This window comes from Anomaloglossus baeobatrachus, chromosome 10 (assembly GCF_048569485.1).
Source record: "Anomaloglossus baeobatrachus isolate aAnoBae1 chromosome 10, aAnoBae1.hap1, whole genome shotgun sequence".
Taxonomy (NCBI): domain Eukaryota; kingdom Metazoa; phylum Chordata; class Amphibia; order Anura; family Aromobatidae; genus Anomaloglossus; species Anomaloglossus baeobatrachus.
The window spans coordinates 75641023-75656552 of record NC_134362.1 but is presented as its reverse complement, the minus strand read 5'-3'; the positions used below and the strand labels follow the sequence as shown (position 1 = coordinate 75656552).

General features: G+C 46.0%; 2 protein-coding genes across 5 annotated transcripts in view; one reads left to right on the top strand and one right to left on the bottom strand.

Annotated features, from left to right (window-relative positions):
* TKFC (triokinase and FMN cyclase) overlaps window positions 1-15530 on the top strand; it is a 742129-nt gene that overhangs the window by 472818 nt on the left and 253781 nt on the right. The window lies entirely within an intron of this gene.
* LOC142254255 (protein phosphatase 1 regulatory subunit 12A-like) overlaps window positions 2758-15530 on the bottom strand; it is a 37583-nt gene continuing 24810 nt past the window's right edge. For 3 of the 4 annotated variants that reach the window (XM_075325265.1, XM_075325267.1, XM_075325266.1), the window contains 5 exons: window positions 13565-13652; window positions 7329-7433; window positions 7106-7156; window positions 6342-6392; window positions 2758-4879 (listed from right to left, as the gene is read on the bottom strand). In XM_075325265.1, coding sequence (XP_075181380.1) covers window positions 4793-4879; window positions 6342-6392; window positions 7106-7156; window positions 7329-7433; window positions 13565-13652 — 382 coding nt within the window. In that variant the 3' untranslated portion in view covers window positions 2758-4792. Of the gene's footprint in view, window positions 4880-6341; window positions 6393-7105; window positions 7157-7328; window positions 7434-13564; window positions 13653-15530 lie in introns of those variants that run through there. The other variant, XM_075325268.1, reaches the window with a different exon arrangement.

Below are 15530 nucleotides of genomic sequence, written 5' to 3'. Positions count from 1 at the left end.
GGAACCTCGGCGCGCTGATGGGGACGCCGGGGAGTAAATTTTGGAGCGGGCCGAGGAGGAGGGTAGGGGAAAACGGTCCTACCTGAACTCGGCGGCGGAGGCCCAGCGACGGAGGCGGTGCAGGCAGGGCACCCTGCCCCTGCCTGTGAACGGTGCCCTCGCCCTGGGAGACTATAGACTCCGGGAGAGAACGTGTAGAAGGCAGGGAAGTGGACCTCATGATGGGGGAAGGAGTCCCCAGCAGCAGAAAGCAGCGGTGAGGGCCCGTCAGATCACAGCACGCTGCAAAGGATCCATCCCTGCTGAATGTCCCTGTAGGCCCATTGGGGTGATACCGCAGGGCGAATCAGGGGTGCCCACGACAACCTGCCCACACGAACACCCCCGGGAGTGGTACCAGCGGGGGCGGACGGGGGAGAGGGCCCAAAATCTCAAAACTCCTGCGACCCTGTGGAGTGGTACCGACAGGGCTGCGGATGGAAGAGTGAAGGGAATACCTGCATAGAGAAAAAAGACAGGTATAAGAGCGATGAGCGGCGCCGATATAAGAGAAAAAAGCGCAATAAAAAAGCAAATGGCTGAGGGGGGCCGAGACAGCCCACATCAGCCTCCTACGACACTAAGCTAAAAACTGATTGAGCCCGCCTCTGGCTCAGGGGTTATACTGCTGGGGAGGAGCTAACTTTTTCTGTTTACTTAGTGTCAGCCTCCTAGTGACAGCAGCATAACCCATGGTCCTGTGTCCCCCAATGAAACGATGGAGAAACACTGATTGTATTGAATATACAGCACACAGCCTAATAAGTGACATATCCCTGTAATAAGGATTTCTGCCCCTACATCATGCTGCTCTTAGACTAAATAGCAAAAACCTGCTGACAGATTCCCTTTAAGCTGGTAACAGTGCAATTTCCCACTAATATATCATAAATGAAGGTGGAGTATTTAGTTTTCACCAGTGCACATCTATGATATAATCAGTAAGGGAGGGCTGCAAGATAGCTGATCTTTGCGGGTAAGCAGGGAGAAATTTGCTATATTTTTTGTTTTGTTTTTTTTTTTAATCAGGCAAGTAGAAGCAGAGATGTCTGGCATTCTTTCCACCTCATTCCTCTATTGAAATTGACGTGCAATCTCAGCCAAGCCGAGTACAGAAGTTACTGGAGGGGACAGGACAGAGTCGCTGACTTTTAAACAGGGCTGGCAATTTTCTCATAAGTATGCCTAGAGGAAGGAGGCTTAGCAGCATGGAGACCAGACACAAATTTAGGCTGCATTTTATCCTATATGACATACAGGCATTACCATATACACACACAATAATGCCACCTTTAAGATCCCCATACACATAGTTGAAAATGAGCCAATGAACAAATCGCCCAAAATATATCACAGGCTACATTGGCCAAGAGTGGGGCTTTTTCAGCTGATGATGAAGTCATCAGAAAAAAAAAAAAAGCAACATTCCAAATGAGTGTATGTGTAATGTGCGATCAAGTTTACTGTAATGTGTATGGACGCCTAATAAAAGACATCTTCTATCCTGGACAATATAGGTTTAGTGTAAAGGCTACTTTGCATGCTACGACATCGCTATCGATCTCATTAGCGATGTGAAATTCTAGATCGCAAGTGCGATCTTTCGAGATCCCACATAGGTTATTGTACGCACTTGCGATCTCGAAAGATCGCACTTGCGATCTAGAATTTCACATCGCTAATGAGATCGATAGCGATGTCGTAGCATGTAAAGTAGCCTTTAAAAAGAGTATTGGTAAAAATACGTTTGGGCATTAAAGAGGTTGTTTTATAAAGGCAACCCCTCCGTATGCAGTGACATCATGAAGGAGGCATATATGAGCCAAAATGGAGAGTTACCTACTAGGAGCAGTGAGATCTGGAGGGATGGACTGATCGCCCAGGGGGTCATACTCTATAGGGGCTCTCTCTAATCTCTGGGGTACATAATAGTGGGCTTCAATATCAGAACGCAGGCACAGAAAAACTGAATAACCCTCTCCAAAAAAAAAAATAAATAAAAAGATTAATACTTGTTGTTTTGTACAGAGAGTACAGGAAGATCAGAGGTTAAAAAAAAGTGATGGCATCCAGATGTTGATTTGGCTCTCTGGACAGTAGAATAGGGACAGTGCAATTACGGTTAACCCCAGCTTGTCCGTCAGCTCAATGTCCTTCCGGCACACAATCGGTGGCACTAACATTTCGTCCTCGTGTACTGGCACTACCATTAATAACCTAGAATTGTGCAATTTGGTAAAAAAAAACTACACAAATACTTTACTATATTCAAAAAACTAAATCTTTTCTGCTAAGTCCAGGCCCCATTATTAGATTAGGAAGTGTGGCTTAAATGATCCTTGACTTTAGTCTCTGACGTGAAAACCTGCTTAAAGAGGTTGTCCACTATTTTTATATTGATGGTTTCTCCTTAAGATAGGTCATCAATGTCTGATCGGCCGGGGTCCGACACCCAGCACCCCCGCTGATTGATCAGCTGTTCTCGGTCCCGGCAGCAGCAGCAGGCGGCACGTAATGCTCCATTCTGGATCTTCTGATAGTCGCTGTGGTCGAGTACTGCACATCTGCTTCCCATTCTAAGAAATAGGTGGTGGATGTGCAGTACCCAGCAACAGCCGCTATCAGAAGATGGAGCAGCTCCAGAGCTGAGCATTTACAGCTGCTGCCGGGACCGAAAACAGCTGATCAGTGGGGGTGCTGGGTGTTGGACCCCAACCGATCATATATAGATGACCTATCCTAAGGATATGCCATCAATGTAAAAGTATGAGACCACCTCTTTAAAGGGGGTGTCTGTATAAAACACGTTGATGGCACCAATCAACCAATCAGCAGAAGAGTGCACTTTTCCCACCATTACACTGGAGCAGCAGTTTCATTCCCAATGTGGCTGCTGAGCGCTGCACTCTGCTTTTTAGAGTATGTGCACACTGCTGCAGATTTGGTGCAGAAATTTTCTAAATGAAATCTGCACCTTCTGGCAGAAAAACACACTGGAAACACATGCAATTTTGTACAGTTTTTTTCAATGCTTTTTGTGTCAAGTCAATGGCTGGAAGGGCTAAAAAAAACAAAAACATATTTTCTGCACCAAAATCTGCAAGGAAAAAAAAAAGCAACATGCGCACACATCTCATAGACTTTGCTGGCTTCATGATAGGCATGTAGATTTTGGTGCAGATTTCTCAAAAAACGCATCAAAATCTGCATCAAAAAATGCCCCATGTGCACATCTCTAATAAATGGAGTTGTGATCAGGCGTCCCATTTGCAAAACCATCTCACATTGGGGATAAAAGTTACCAAATCTGCTAATCAGGGCAGAATCCAGGGATAGGACACCAACTAGTCAGCAGGAGATCACCCGTCCTGCAGATAGGAGATAAATGGCTTTAATCAGAACCTCTCTGGGATTTGGGGAAAACTCAATAAAACTGCCTATAACATGGGATTTCTATGCGCTCCTAACCTGCAGATTGTAGAGGTTTTGTGTTACATTTAGTGGCCGTTATCGTCATGACTTTTTTTTCTACCATGCAGAACAACAGGCCTGGTCTACCTGGGGTGGAAAGGCTTTAGCCATTTACATACTCAAGTCTTCTAGGAATGGTGTCCTATAGGGCAGTTATCAGCAACATTATGTGGTGACTGAAGTGCTCCATGAATGTCTTATAGCAGCCAGTAGGATGGGATTTATATGCAAATATCCATTAATGAAAAATGTCACAAAACAAAAAAAAAATCATAATAAATAAAATAAAATCCTCTCTCCCTGATAAAATAAAAAAAATCTATCGAAAGTGGGGGGAGAAACAACGCATCAGAGTTTAGTGTTTAAAATGTGCTCATGAAACAGAACATATGGTGTTACCTACCCATACCGGCAGCTCTCAACAAAGTGACATCAGTTGCATAAGAAAAGAGGAGGAAAAAACAAAAAAGAAAAAAAAAAAAACTAGGTATCAACAAACCAAAACAAAACATGATCCTATAGACTTGTGCTCTTTCCAAATGTTGGATCTGGCTGGTCAAGCGTTGCTCATCCCGCTCATATCTCTGTTCTCCGTCCTGTGACTATCTTGCGGAGGACACAAGGAGGAGGACACAGTGGTCAGGACGTGTACAGCAGCCACCCCCAAACTCCGGAGCCTTTATTCCTCTCTAATAATCCATTATACTCCACGAGATCAGGGGGCGAGGGATTGGAAGGATGACACCGTGGGATTGTGGTTTGTCTTTTATACCATATGGTTTGTAGCCGGAGATCTCTGGTGGTTAAGCCAAATAGTGAGGAACATCTTGGGAGATGGCCATCGGTTAATGTGGTTCGATTCTTGTGTCCAACTAAGACTGTAGAAAATAGATGCTCTAGAAAAGTGCCAGGACTCGAACTGCACTGAAGATACAGCCTTTAATTCACCTTGAAGATTACGATCCTCTCAACCAAAAAATAAAAATAGACCAGAAACTTTAGAGGTACATAAACAGAACCTCCTCCCTTTGTAGGTGCTTTGGATCTTCCACAGCATTGCTCTGAAATCGTAAAGTGGCCTCTTAAGTGACAATTCCCAGACAGACAGTCTCAGGGGTGGCTGCGTGGAAAACGAGTGAAGTGGTAGTATGTAGGGAAGGCTGATCAAACATCCGTTAATCTCCAGCTCCCTATGATATTCTAATTATGTCCACCTGGTCTGTCCCAATGGGGTGACTGGAGGGAGAGCAGGTAACATGGAGCAGGTCCTGAGGCAGCTCTGCTATTTGGATAGCTTACTAATAACTCGGATTAAGGCTCCATTCTCATCTTTCAAGCGTTTGTTATCAGCTTTCAGATCCCCAAGAACCTATGGGAACAATAAGAAAAAAGTGAGAAGTGAGCTAAGTAGACATATCATTGGAAAACATAACATATGAGCCATTCCAACCATCAATTCCTCCATGGACCACGCGCCAACAATCGATTCCTCCATGGTCCATGCCTACCATCCATTCCTCCATAGTCCGCGCCAACCATCCATTCCTCCATGGTCTGCGCCAACCATCCATTCCTCCATGGTCCGCGCCAACCATCCATTCCTCCATGGTCCGCGCCAACCATCCATTCCGCCATGGTCCACGCCAATCATCAATTCCGCCATGGTCCGCGCCAACCATCCATTCCGCCATGGTCCATGCCAGCCATGCATTCCGCCATGGTCCATGCCAACCATCCATTCCGCCATGGTCCGCCCCAACCATCCATTCCGCCATGGTCCGCGCCAACCATCCATTCCGCCATGGTCCGCGCCAACCATCCATTCCGCCATGGTCTGCGCCAACCATCCAGTCCGCCATGGTCCGCGCCAACCATCCAGTCCGCCATGGTCCGCGCCAACCATCCATTCCGCCATTGTCGGCGCCAACCATCCATTCCGCCATGGTTCACACCAACCATCACTCCCTCCATGGTCCGTGCCACCCATCAATTACTCCATGGTCTGCTTTGTCCATCGATTCATTCATGGTCTGTGCCAACCGTTGATTCCTTCAGGCCAACTATCGATTCCTCCATTAATTAACAGAGTTAATCGAATCAATTTGCAGAACCCTGGTCCAAAGGCCACGTCAGTAATCCGTGGCCTCCAGTCGGGTGATTTACAAACTGCCTCCTACCAGTTGGAATCCCCAGTACCTTTTCTCATTTGTATGCCCATCACAACATACACACAACGTACACATGACTTTGCGTTGGGTCTACTAATCTGAAGAGGTCCTGGGTAAGAGGCAGTTCACAAAGTGCTCTTCTGCTAATCACAGACAACCAACATGGCTATTGGACCAGGGTCCTGTAAACTGCCTTGCAAATGACATTTTCTTTCCTTAAGCCATTCATGTGCACTTTGCTTAATGGTACAACTCGTGTACCTTTCATTGCAGCTTAGCTCTATTGAAATAAATGGGGTTCAACTGCAATACCAGACACAACCTATTAGAAGGAGTGGTGCTGTGTTTGGAAGAAATTAGCCATGTTTTTCTAATCTTGTGCTACCCCTTTATAATGCCCGATTAAGTGACTGTAAAGCTTTTGCCATTCTACTGGATGACTTAACTCATCTATGCAAGTATTTAAGAAAAGAAATTGAAAACTGTTTTCTAGTAGGGATGCCTATTAGTTTTTCATCCAAACATATGGGCAGGACTATATATGTACATGTAGCGATAATTTTAAGAAATTTTTAGGAACCTAAGCAGAACTATTGGATACAAAACATATTGAAGAAAAAGTTTTGGCTGGGAACCCTGCACTCGGCAGATGTATCACCTTACCTTCAGCTCATCCTGCAGTTCAGATACTCTACGCTCCAAGATTAGCTTTTCCTATGGATATATGAAAACCATTAAAAGGGTTTGTCCTTAGCAAACGTTATTGCACAATTTTAAACTAATAAAAAGGGCTCTGGCTTTCATTTTCCCGATATACTGTGCAAAATGCAGCACCATTTACATCACACAGATAGCCCATTGATTTCAATATTAATGACGTTATACTTCATTTCACCTGTGGTGGCACTGCAGGGACAGTGAAAACTTCCTCCTGAGCTCCCTTACAGTTTGGTTTGAGAGGTCCATATGACCAGCTGATTATTTAAAGGGAACCTGTCAATAGGTCAAAAGTGGCCAATTTTTTCCTCTCATCTGATTCCCACTGCCTCCCTGAGTATTATTTTTTTACATTTTGAAAATCTGCCAAGTAATTTCGGAGATATGGATGTTTTAATTTAGTGCTAATTTGTATGGTGTATTCAAGGGGACGTGGCGCACACAATGCTTTAGGGGCGTGGCTCTGCATAATTATCCTGTGAGCCATTCCACCTTAGTACAGACCATAGAGCAGCTTCGCATTAAATAATAATAAAAAAAAATCTCTGGAACCATATGAAGCATTTAAAACAAACACAGAATGATCAGTAGGGCAGAGGGAATGACCTAAGGACAAAAACTGATCCCTTTTGACCTGGTGACAGGTCCTCCTTAAAGCGGAAAATCCCCCTTAAGCAGCTATAATTGTGCCTGTGAACACATCATCTCACCTTCTTCTCGGTATCAATCAGAAAGGATCTGTCCACACTTCTTTCCTGCCTCTGAAAAACAAAACAAAAAAAAAACTAAATCAGCAACCTAAATAAATCAAGTCAAGAAGAAGGATTTTCTAAAGATTATATACAGAATCACAGAGGGCACAATCCTATTTAGTACTTCTACGTGTGAGCTCTACATCAGGTCGGAATGCAAAAATGTTGGCACCTTTCTTACCTGGTTGGCTCTTTCCAACTCCGCCTTAGTCTCATTCACCAAGTTTTGGGTGTTTAGCAGCTGGGAGCGAAGACGGCCATTATCTCTCATTAAGTCTTCATACAGCTGGAACAACACAGTATCAAGATTAATACTCACCGAGATCAATACTAGTATTTTAGTAGTACTGTTACTGAAAGGGATTGTCCATAACCTACATATTATGACTGAAGCTTAGGGTGTCTACGGCTATCCTCACGATGGCTTAATAATGTGAGATCAGACACTCAACAAATCTATAGTGTTACAATTTCAACTTCTCTATGCCATAATTATCAAAAGTCGCACCTTAATAACAAATTTGGAGGGAATGTCCCCAGTGTAACTTTTTAAACATGTTTTGTAATGTTGTATAAAAGTCTGAAACCAAGGTGTCAATTGTGCAGGTTAATGACGAATTCTTTGAAAATTGTGGCTTTTTTGCGACCTTAAAATATAAGGTTGCAACATGTGTACTTGTTCCTGCAACTTTCATTATAAAAATAAAGAGATAAATATGTTGCATATAATGACAAATAATACAAACTAGAAGAATTGCCGACACTTCCTAATCTCATAGTCTGAACTGGTGCAAACTGAACATGACATACTATATCCAAAATACCAGTTGCACTCAAGTAAAGGGAAGGAGAAGAAACAAGAATGCAGATGGTGAACAATGGAATATGAATACGCATTACTGCCAAGAAAACATGCATAATTTTTTTTTTTAAATATGAGTTACTTAGCAAATAAAAGGTGGCCAAATTTATCACCAGGTGGTATCTGGGCACAAGTAAATTTTGCCACCTTTATTTGCTAAGTAACTCATTTTTTGAACGATGGATTGCCACGTCCCCTTATTTAAGTTGTGGTGTAGGTACTAAGAAGGGAATTTTGTTTACTTACCGTAAATTCCTTTTCTTCTAGCTCCTATTGGGAGACCCAGACAATTGGGTGTATAGCTTCAGCCTCCGGAGGCCACACAAAGTATTACACTTTAAAAAAGTGTAACCCCTCCCCTCTGCCTATACACCCTCCTGTGCATCACGGGCCCATCAGTTTTGGTGCCAAAGCAGGAAGGAGGAAACTTATAAATTGGTCTAAGGTAAACTCAATCCGAAGGATGTTCGGAGAACTAAAACCATGAACCAAAGAACAGTTCAACATGAACAACATGTGTACACAAAAGAACAACAGCCCGAAGGGAACAGGGGCGGGTGCTGGGTCTCCCAATAGGAGCTAGAAGAAAAGGAATTTACGGTAAGTAAACAAAATTCCCTTCTTCTTTGTCGCTCCATTGGGAGACCCAGACAATTGGGACGTCCAAAAGCAGTCCCTGGGTGGGTAAAAGAATACCTCGATAAAAAGAGCCGTAAAAACGGCCCCCTCTTACAGGTGGGCAACCGCCGCCTGAAGCACTCGCCTACCTAGGCTGGCATCTGCCGAAGCATAGGCATGCACCTGATAGTGTTTCGTGAAAGTGTGCAGACTCGACCAGGTAGCCGCCTGACACACCTGCTGAGCCGTAGCCTGGTGCCGCAATGCCCAGGACGCACCCACGGCTCTGGTAGAATGGGCTTTCAGCCCTGAAGGAACTGGAAGCCCAGAAGAACAGTAGGCTTCAAGAATCGGTTCCTTGATCCACCGAGCCAAGGTTGACTTGGAAGCCTGCGACCCCTTACGCTGGCCAGCGACAAGTACAAAGAGCGCATCAGAACGGCGCAGGGGCGCCGTGCGAGAAATGTAGAGTCTGAGTGCTCTCACGAGATCTAACAAGTGCAAATCCTTTTCACATTGGTGAACTGGATTAGGACAAAAAGAAGGTAAGGAGATATCCTGATTGAGATGAAAAGGGGATACCACCTTAGGGAGAAATTCCGGGACCGGACGCAGAACCACCTTATCCTGGTGAAACACCAGGAAGGGGGCTTTGCATGACAGCGCTGCTAGCTCAGACACTCTCCGAAGTGATGTGACCGCCACTAGGAAGACCACCTTCTGCGAAAGGCGTGAAAGAGAAACATCCCTCATCGGCTCGAAAGGTGGTTTCTGAAGAGCCGATAGCACCCTGTTAAGATCCCAGGGATCTAGCGGACGCTTGTAAGGTGGGACTATGTGGCAAACCCCCTGCAGGAACGTGCGTACCTGCGGAAGCCTGGCTAGACGCTTTTGAAAAAACACGGAAAGCGCCGATACTTGTCCCTTGAGAGAGCCGAGAGACAAACCCTTGTGCATTCCGGATTGAAGGAAAGACAGAAAAGTGGGCAAGGCAAACGGCCAGGGAGTAAAACCCTGATCAGAGCACCAGGATAAGAAGATCCTCCACGTCCTGTGGTAGATCTTGGCGGACGTTGGTTTCCTGGCCTGTCTCATAGTGGCAATGACCTCTTGAGATAACCCTGAAGACGCTAGGATCCAAGACTCAATGGCCACACAGTCAGGTTGAGGGCCGCAGATTTCAGATGGAAAAAAGGCCCTTGAGACAGCAAGTCTGGTCGGTCTGGTAGTGCCCACGGTTGACCCACCGTGAGATGCCACAGATCCGGGTACCACGACCTCCTTGGCCAGTCTGGCGTGATGAGGATGGCGCGGCGGCAGTCGGACCTGATCTTGCGTAACACTCTGGGCAGCAGTGCCAGAGGAGGAAACACATAAGGCAGTCGAAACTGCGACCAATCCTGAACTAATGCGTCTGCCGCCAGAGCTCTGTGATCTTGAGACCGTGCCATGAATGCCGGGACCTTGTTGTTGTGCCGGGACGCCATTAGGTCGACGTCCGGCGTTCCCCAGCGGCAACAGATCTCTTGAAACACGTCCGGGTGAAGGGACCATTCCCCTGCGTCCATGCCCTGGCGACTGAGAAAGTCTGCTTCCCAGTTTTCTACGCCCGGGATGTGAACTGCGGATATGGTGGAGGCTGTGGCTTCCACCCACAGCAGAATCCGCTGAACTTCTTGGAAGGCTTGACGACTGCGTGTGCCGCCCTGGTGATTGATGTACGCCACCGCCGTGGCGTTGTCCGACTGAATTCGGATCTGCCTGCCTTCCAGCCACAGCTGGAACGCCTTTAGGGCTAGATACACTGCCCTTATCTCCAGAACATTGATCTGAAGGGAGGATTCTGCCTGAGTCCAGGTTCCCTGAGCCCTGTGGTGGAGGAAGACCGCTCCCCACCCTGACAGACTCGCGTCCGTCGTGACCACAGCCCAGGATGGGGGCAGGAAGGATTTTCCTTTCGACAGATAAGTGGGAAGAAGCCACCACTGAAGAGAGGCTTTGGCTGCCCGAGAAAGGGAGACGTTCCTGTCGAGGGACGTCGACATCCTGTCCCATTTGCGGAGAATGTCCCATTGAAGTAGACGCAGATGAAACTGCGCAAATGGAACTGCCTCCATTGCTGCCACCATCTTCCCTAGGAAGTGCATGAGGCGCCTCAAGGGGTGTGCCTGGGCTCGAAGGAGAGATTGCACCCCTGTCTGTAGTGAACGCTGTTTGTCCAGCGGTAGCTTCACTATCGCTGAGAGAGTATGAAACTCCATCCCGAGGTAAGTTAGCGATTGGGTCGGTGTCAATTTTGACTTTGGAAAATTGATGATCCACCCGAACCTCTGGAGAGTTTCCAGAGCAGTGTTCAGGCTGTGTTGGCATGCCACCCGGGAGGGTGCCTTGACTAGAAGATCGTCTAAGTAAGGGATCACCGAGTGTCCCTGAGAGTGTAGGACTGCCACCACTGTTGCCATGACTTTGGTGAAGACCCGTGGGGCTGTCGCCAGGCCGAAAGGCAGAGCCACGAACTGAAGGTGTTCGTCTCCGATGGCGAAACGCAGGAAGCGCTGATGCTCTGGTGCAATCGGCACGTGGAGATAAGCATCCCTGATGTCGATAGATGCTAGGAAGTCTCCTTGGGACATCGAGGCGATGACGGAGCGGAGAGATTCCATCCGGAACCGTCTGGTTTTCACGTGTCTGTTGAGCAGTTTGAGGTCCAGAACGGGACGGAATGATCCGTCCTTTTTTGGCACCACAAACAAGTTGGAGAAAAACCCCGACCACATTCTTGAAGTGGAACAGGGATCACCACTCCTTCTGCCTTCAGAGTGTTCACCGCCTGAAAAAGAGCATCGGCTCGCTCGGGGGGGCGGAGATGTTCTGAAGAAACGAGTCGGAGGACGAGAGCTGAGCTCTATCCTGTAACCGTGAGACAGAATGTCTCTCACCCATCGGTCTTGGACATGTGGCAACCAGGCGTCGCAAAAGCGGGAGAGCCTGCCACCGACCGAGGATGCGGTTTGGGGAGGCCGAAAGTCATGAGGAGGCCGCCTTGGGGGCGGTACCTCCGGCGGTCTTTTTAGGACGTGACTTAGACCGCCATGAATCAGAGGTCCTCTGGCCCTTCTGTGGCCTGTTGGACGTGGAGAATTGAGACCTGGCTGAGGGCCGAAAGGACCGAAACCTCGATTGTATCTTCCGTTGCTGAGGTCTGTTTGGTTTGGACTGGGGTAAGGACGAGTCCTTTCCCTTGGATTGTTTAATAATTTCATCCAATTGCTCGCCAAACAGACGGTCGCCAGAAAATGGCAAAACGGTTAAGAACTTCTTGGAAGCAGAGTCTGCCTTCCATTCGCGTAGCCACATGGCCCTGCGGACTGCCACTGAATTGGCGGATGCTACCGCTGTACGGCTCGCCGAGTCCAGGACGGCGTTCATGGCGTAGGACGAAAAAGCCGACGCCTGAGAGGTTAAAGCCACAACCTGCGTGGATGTGTGCTCTCCTTCAACACAAAGCAAAAAACTGATGGGCCCGTGATGCACGGGAGGGTGTATAGGCAGAGGGGAGGGGTTACACTTTTTTAAAGTGTAATACTTTGTGTGGCCTCCGGAGGCAGAAGCTATACACCCAATTTTCTGGGTCTCCCAATGGAGCGACAAAGAAATAGTGGTTTATTAAATAGTATAAAACACTGATTAATTTGGTGTCCACATTTACTACATAAAAATGATGTAAATTGTACAAACCTTTGGATGCAAACACGATGATAAATGGTCGCCAAAATGTATTACAAAAGTATACACCTCAGCTTCCCCTGTAGTGGGCAGCCAGAATGTCTAATAAACAGATATCCCTAGTATCACCACTTATTTATCTATTAAACAGGTTGTTCACTACTTTTACATTGATGGCCTATCCTTAAGATAGGTCATCAATGTCTGATCAGCCGAGGTCCAACACCCAGCATCATTATTGCCGATCAGCTGTCCTCGATCCCGGCGTTTAGAAGACAAGGGACCCTTGTTTTTATGATGGGCCTGGGGAACCCAACGATCAGACACCTTAAAGAGGGTGTCCATTAGTTTAACATTAATGGCCTATCCTTAGGATAGGGTCTTCATTGTCTGATCGTCTGGGGTCTGACACCCCCAACAGTTGGTTTTGATGCCGGCAACAGGAAATGCTCAGTTCCGGGGCTTCCCCGCCTTCTGATAGCGGCTGTAGTCAGGTACTGCACATGCTCCTCCTATTCAAATCATTAGGAGGCGGATGTGCAGTACGCGGCAGCGGCCGCTATCAGAAGACAGGGCAGCTCCTCCTCATTTCCTGCTGCCGGCACTGAAAGAAACTGATTGTTGGGGGTGTCAGACCCCGGCCGATCAGACAATGAAGACCTATCCTAAGGATAGGCCATCAATGTTAAACTAGTGGACAACCTCTTTAAGGTATCTGATCGAAGGGTGTCCCACGCCCATCACAGAGACAAGGGTCCCTTGTCCTTTAATGTCATGCAGTGGTGGTTACACACTGTGAGGTATCACTCCTCTCAATGTCTATGGCACTGAGGGAGATAGCCAAGATGTGATAAAGAAGAAGTCCTAAAGTGACAACTTAAGTCTTTCTTCTAACTCTTTTTCTCTATTCTGAAACCCCAGGCACTTGTGATGTGACATCAACAGTCCCCAATATGTCCCCCTACATGTCATGGTAGTCAGCTGAGTTACAAAGTAATACGCCAGATCACAGCGAAATTATTAAAAATGGGATTTTAGATACTAGGATTAGAAGAGGAATCTATTTAAACTAGATCATATTCAGAACCATTTTCCCCGTGACTTCCAGCCATCACATATCCAGTAGACGATAGACAATGGATGCTGGTCTGGACAACTCTTAATAAATCAAGACTATATTGGATTCTTTTCTACCTTCGTTGAGAACTCACTTTCTTGAAATCCTTTGTGTCCCTGTGTTCAGCTGCAATGGCCGCTTCTACCCGACTTGCAGTGTGCGCATTGGAAACTTTATCTGCCCTGAAAGATATCAGTATTGGAAAATGTAAACATGAAAGTAAAAAAAAAAAAAAAATCAGAAAGTGGTTTCTATAGATGAAAGATGGCAGAAAACACGCCACTGTAATAGTGTATGAGACAACAGAGACCTTGCCTTCATACAAAAGCATCCACCCTACGCAAAAACGTGCGTCTCCGCTTTATGTACTCTTGTTACAAGCCATATTTCCTGAGTGTAGATACAATCACTAGTTACTTTATCATAGAAGAACTAAAATCTATTTTATCCATGTCTATCGCCAAGCTCTCCAGTGATTCAGGCTGGGGAGAAGCCAACTGTAATGTCGTTCAAGTCAATGGGGAGTTGAAAAGAATTTGTCCCCCCAGGATCGATATTTTTTGGTTACATAATCTTATTTTGTTTTTAAGCTTAGCTTGTAAGATTTTAGTGATCCTTTATCCGATTAGTCTAGTTAAAACAAAGGATCCCATAATCCCCAGGACAGGTGATAGCTGGGACCCATATCAGCAGAACAGGAGATTTTTTTTTGCAAGGGATGTAGAACATCGACTGCCGCTCAATAATCTTCGATGGAACTGCCAAAAATAGACAAGCGTAGACATGGGCAACACCATTGGGAATGAACGGCGCACAAGTCATGCATGGGTACTGGTACTTCAATACGCCGATCAGTCAGATTCCCATCAATCCACGGGTCATCACCTATACAAAGGACATGTGATAACTTGATTTCAAAGGACAACCCCTTACAGTCTTTCAATCTGCTGGACCAGCCAGTTCCATAAAACAGTAAAGTCAAGAGAGGAAGTTTTTCAGAGAGAGTGTATATTATTTCCTAAATGCTGTGGATGTTCTGTCTTTCACTGTGGGACAAATCACGGCCTAATCGAAATGAAACACATGCAGATTATGCTGTGTAAGGCTAAGTTCACACAGGGCATCTTTGCTGCGTTTTTGAGGTCACAAAGATGCACCAAAATCCATGCATTTCCTTCTCCCAGCAAAGTCTATGAGATGTCTGTTTTGCTGTCCACACTGGGCATCTTTTGTTGGCTGCATCTTGGCTGTGTTTTTCAAGATGCAGCATGTCAATTATTTTTGCGTTCTTACGGCGTTTTTGAGCTCTCCAGTCAATAGATTTGACTTGAAAAACGCAATAGCAAAATGCATTAAAAACGCGTCAAAAAACACACAGTAAAAACACATTGCGTTTTTGGTGCGTTTTTGCCGCAGTGCATTTTTGGTGCATTTTAAAATGCACTCAAGATGCACTGACAAAAAAGATGCCACATGTAAACATAGCCTATAAAGCTGTGAATTTGCAGTGAAAATATTCCACCAATAAATACAAATTTGATATTAACTAGCTTCATGACAGAATGTATATACAGTAGAAATGGTGTCCTGACCTTGAATCGCCCAAGTGAGGAACAAGTCTAGGTCTAGCAACTTCCTAAGTGAAGTCAGAGCAAGTGTTTGCACAGTGATAGCGATGGCAGCCGTTCAACAGGATTTATACTTAAAAGTGAACGTCTAACCAGGAAAGCCCTTCCTCCCTTTAGCTGATGTGTAAGCAATGCTGAACTAGTGAACCTGAAGAAATGCCAATCGACGAGTAGGACACGTAGGATTTGTATAACTGAGCAGTAGGGTACCTTCTTTACAAAAAGTAAGGTGTGCCAATATGTGCCACACCTTCTCTTAGCCAGGCAGAACAGCTCAGGTGACTTATAGTTGGGAATTCTTATCCGTTCCATTGGAGAAAAACTAGTCAGCACTAGAGATGAGCGGATCCATGGAAGTTCAGTTTGGCGGGCTCCGCCGGACTTTTTATAAAGTTTGGTTTGGGACCCGGACTTGATCTGAACTTCATTTGA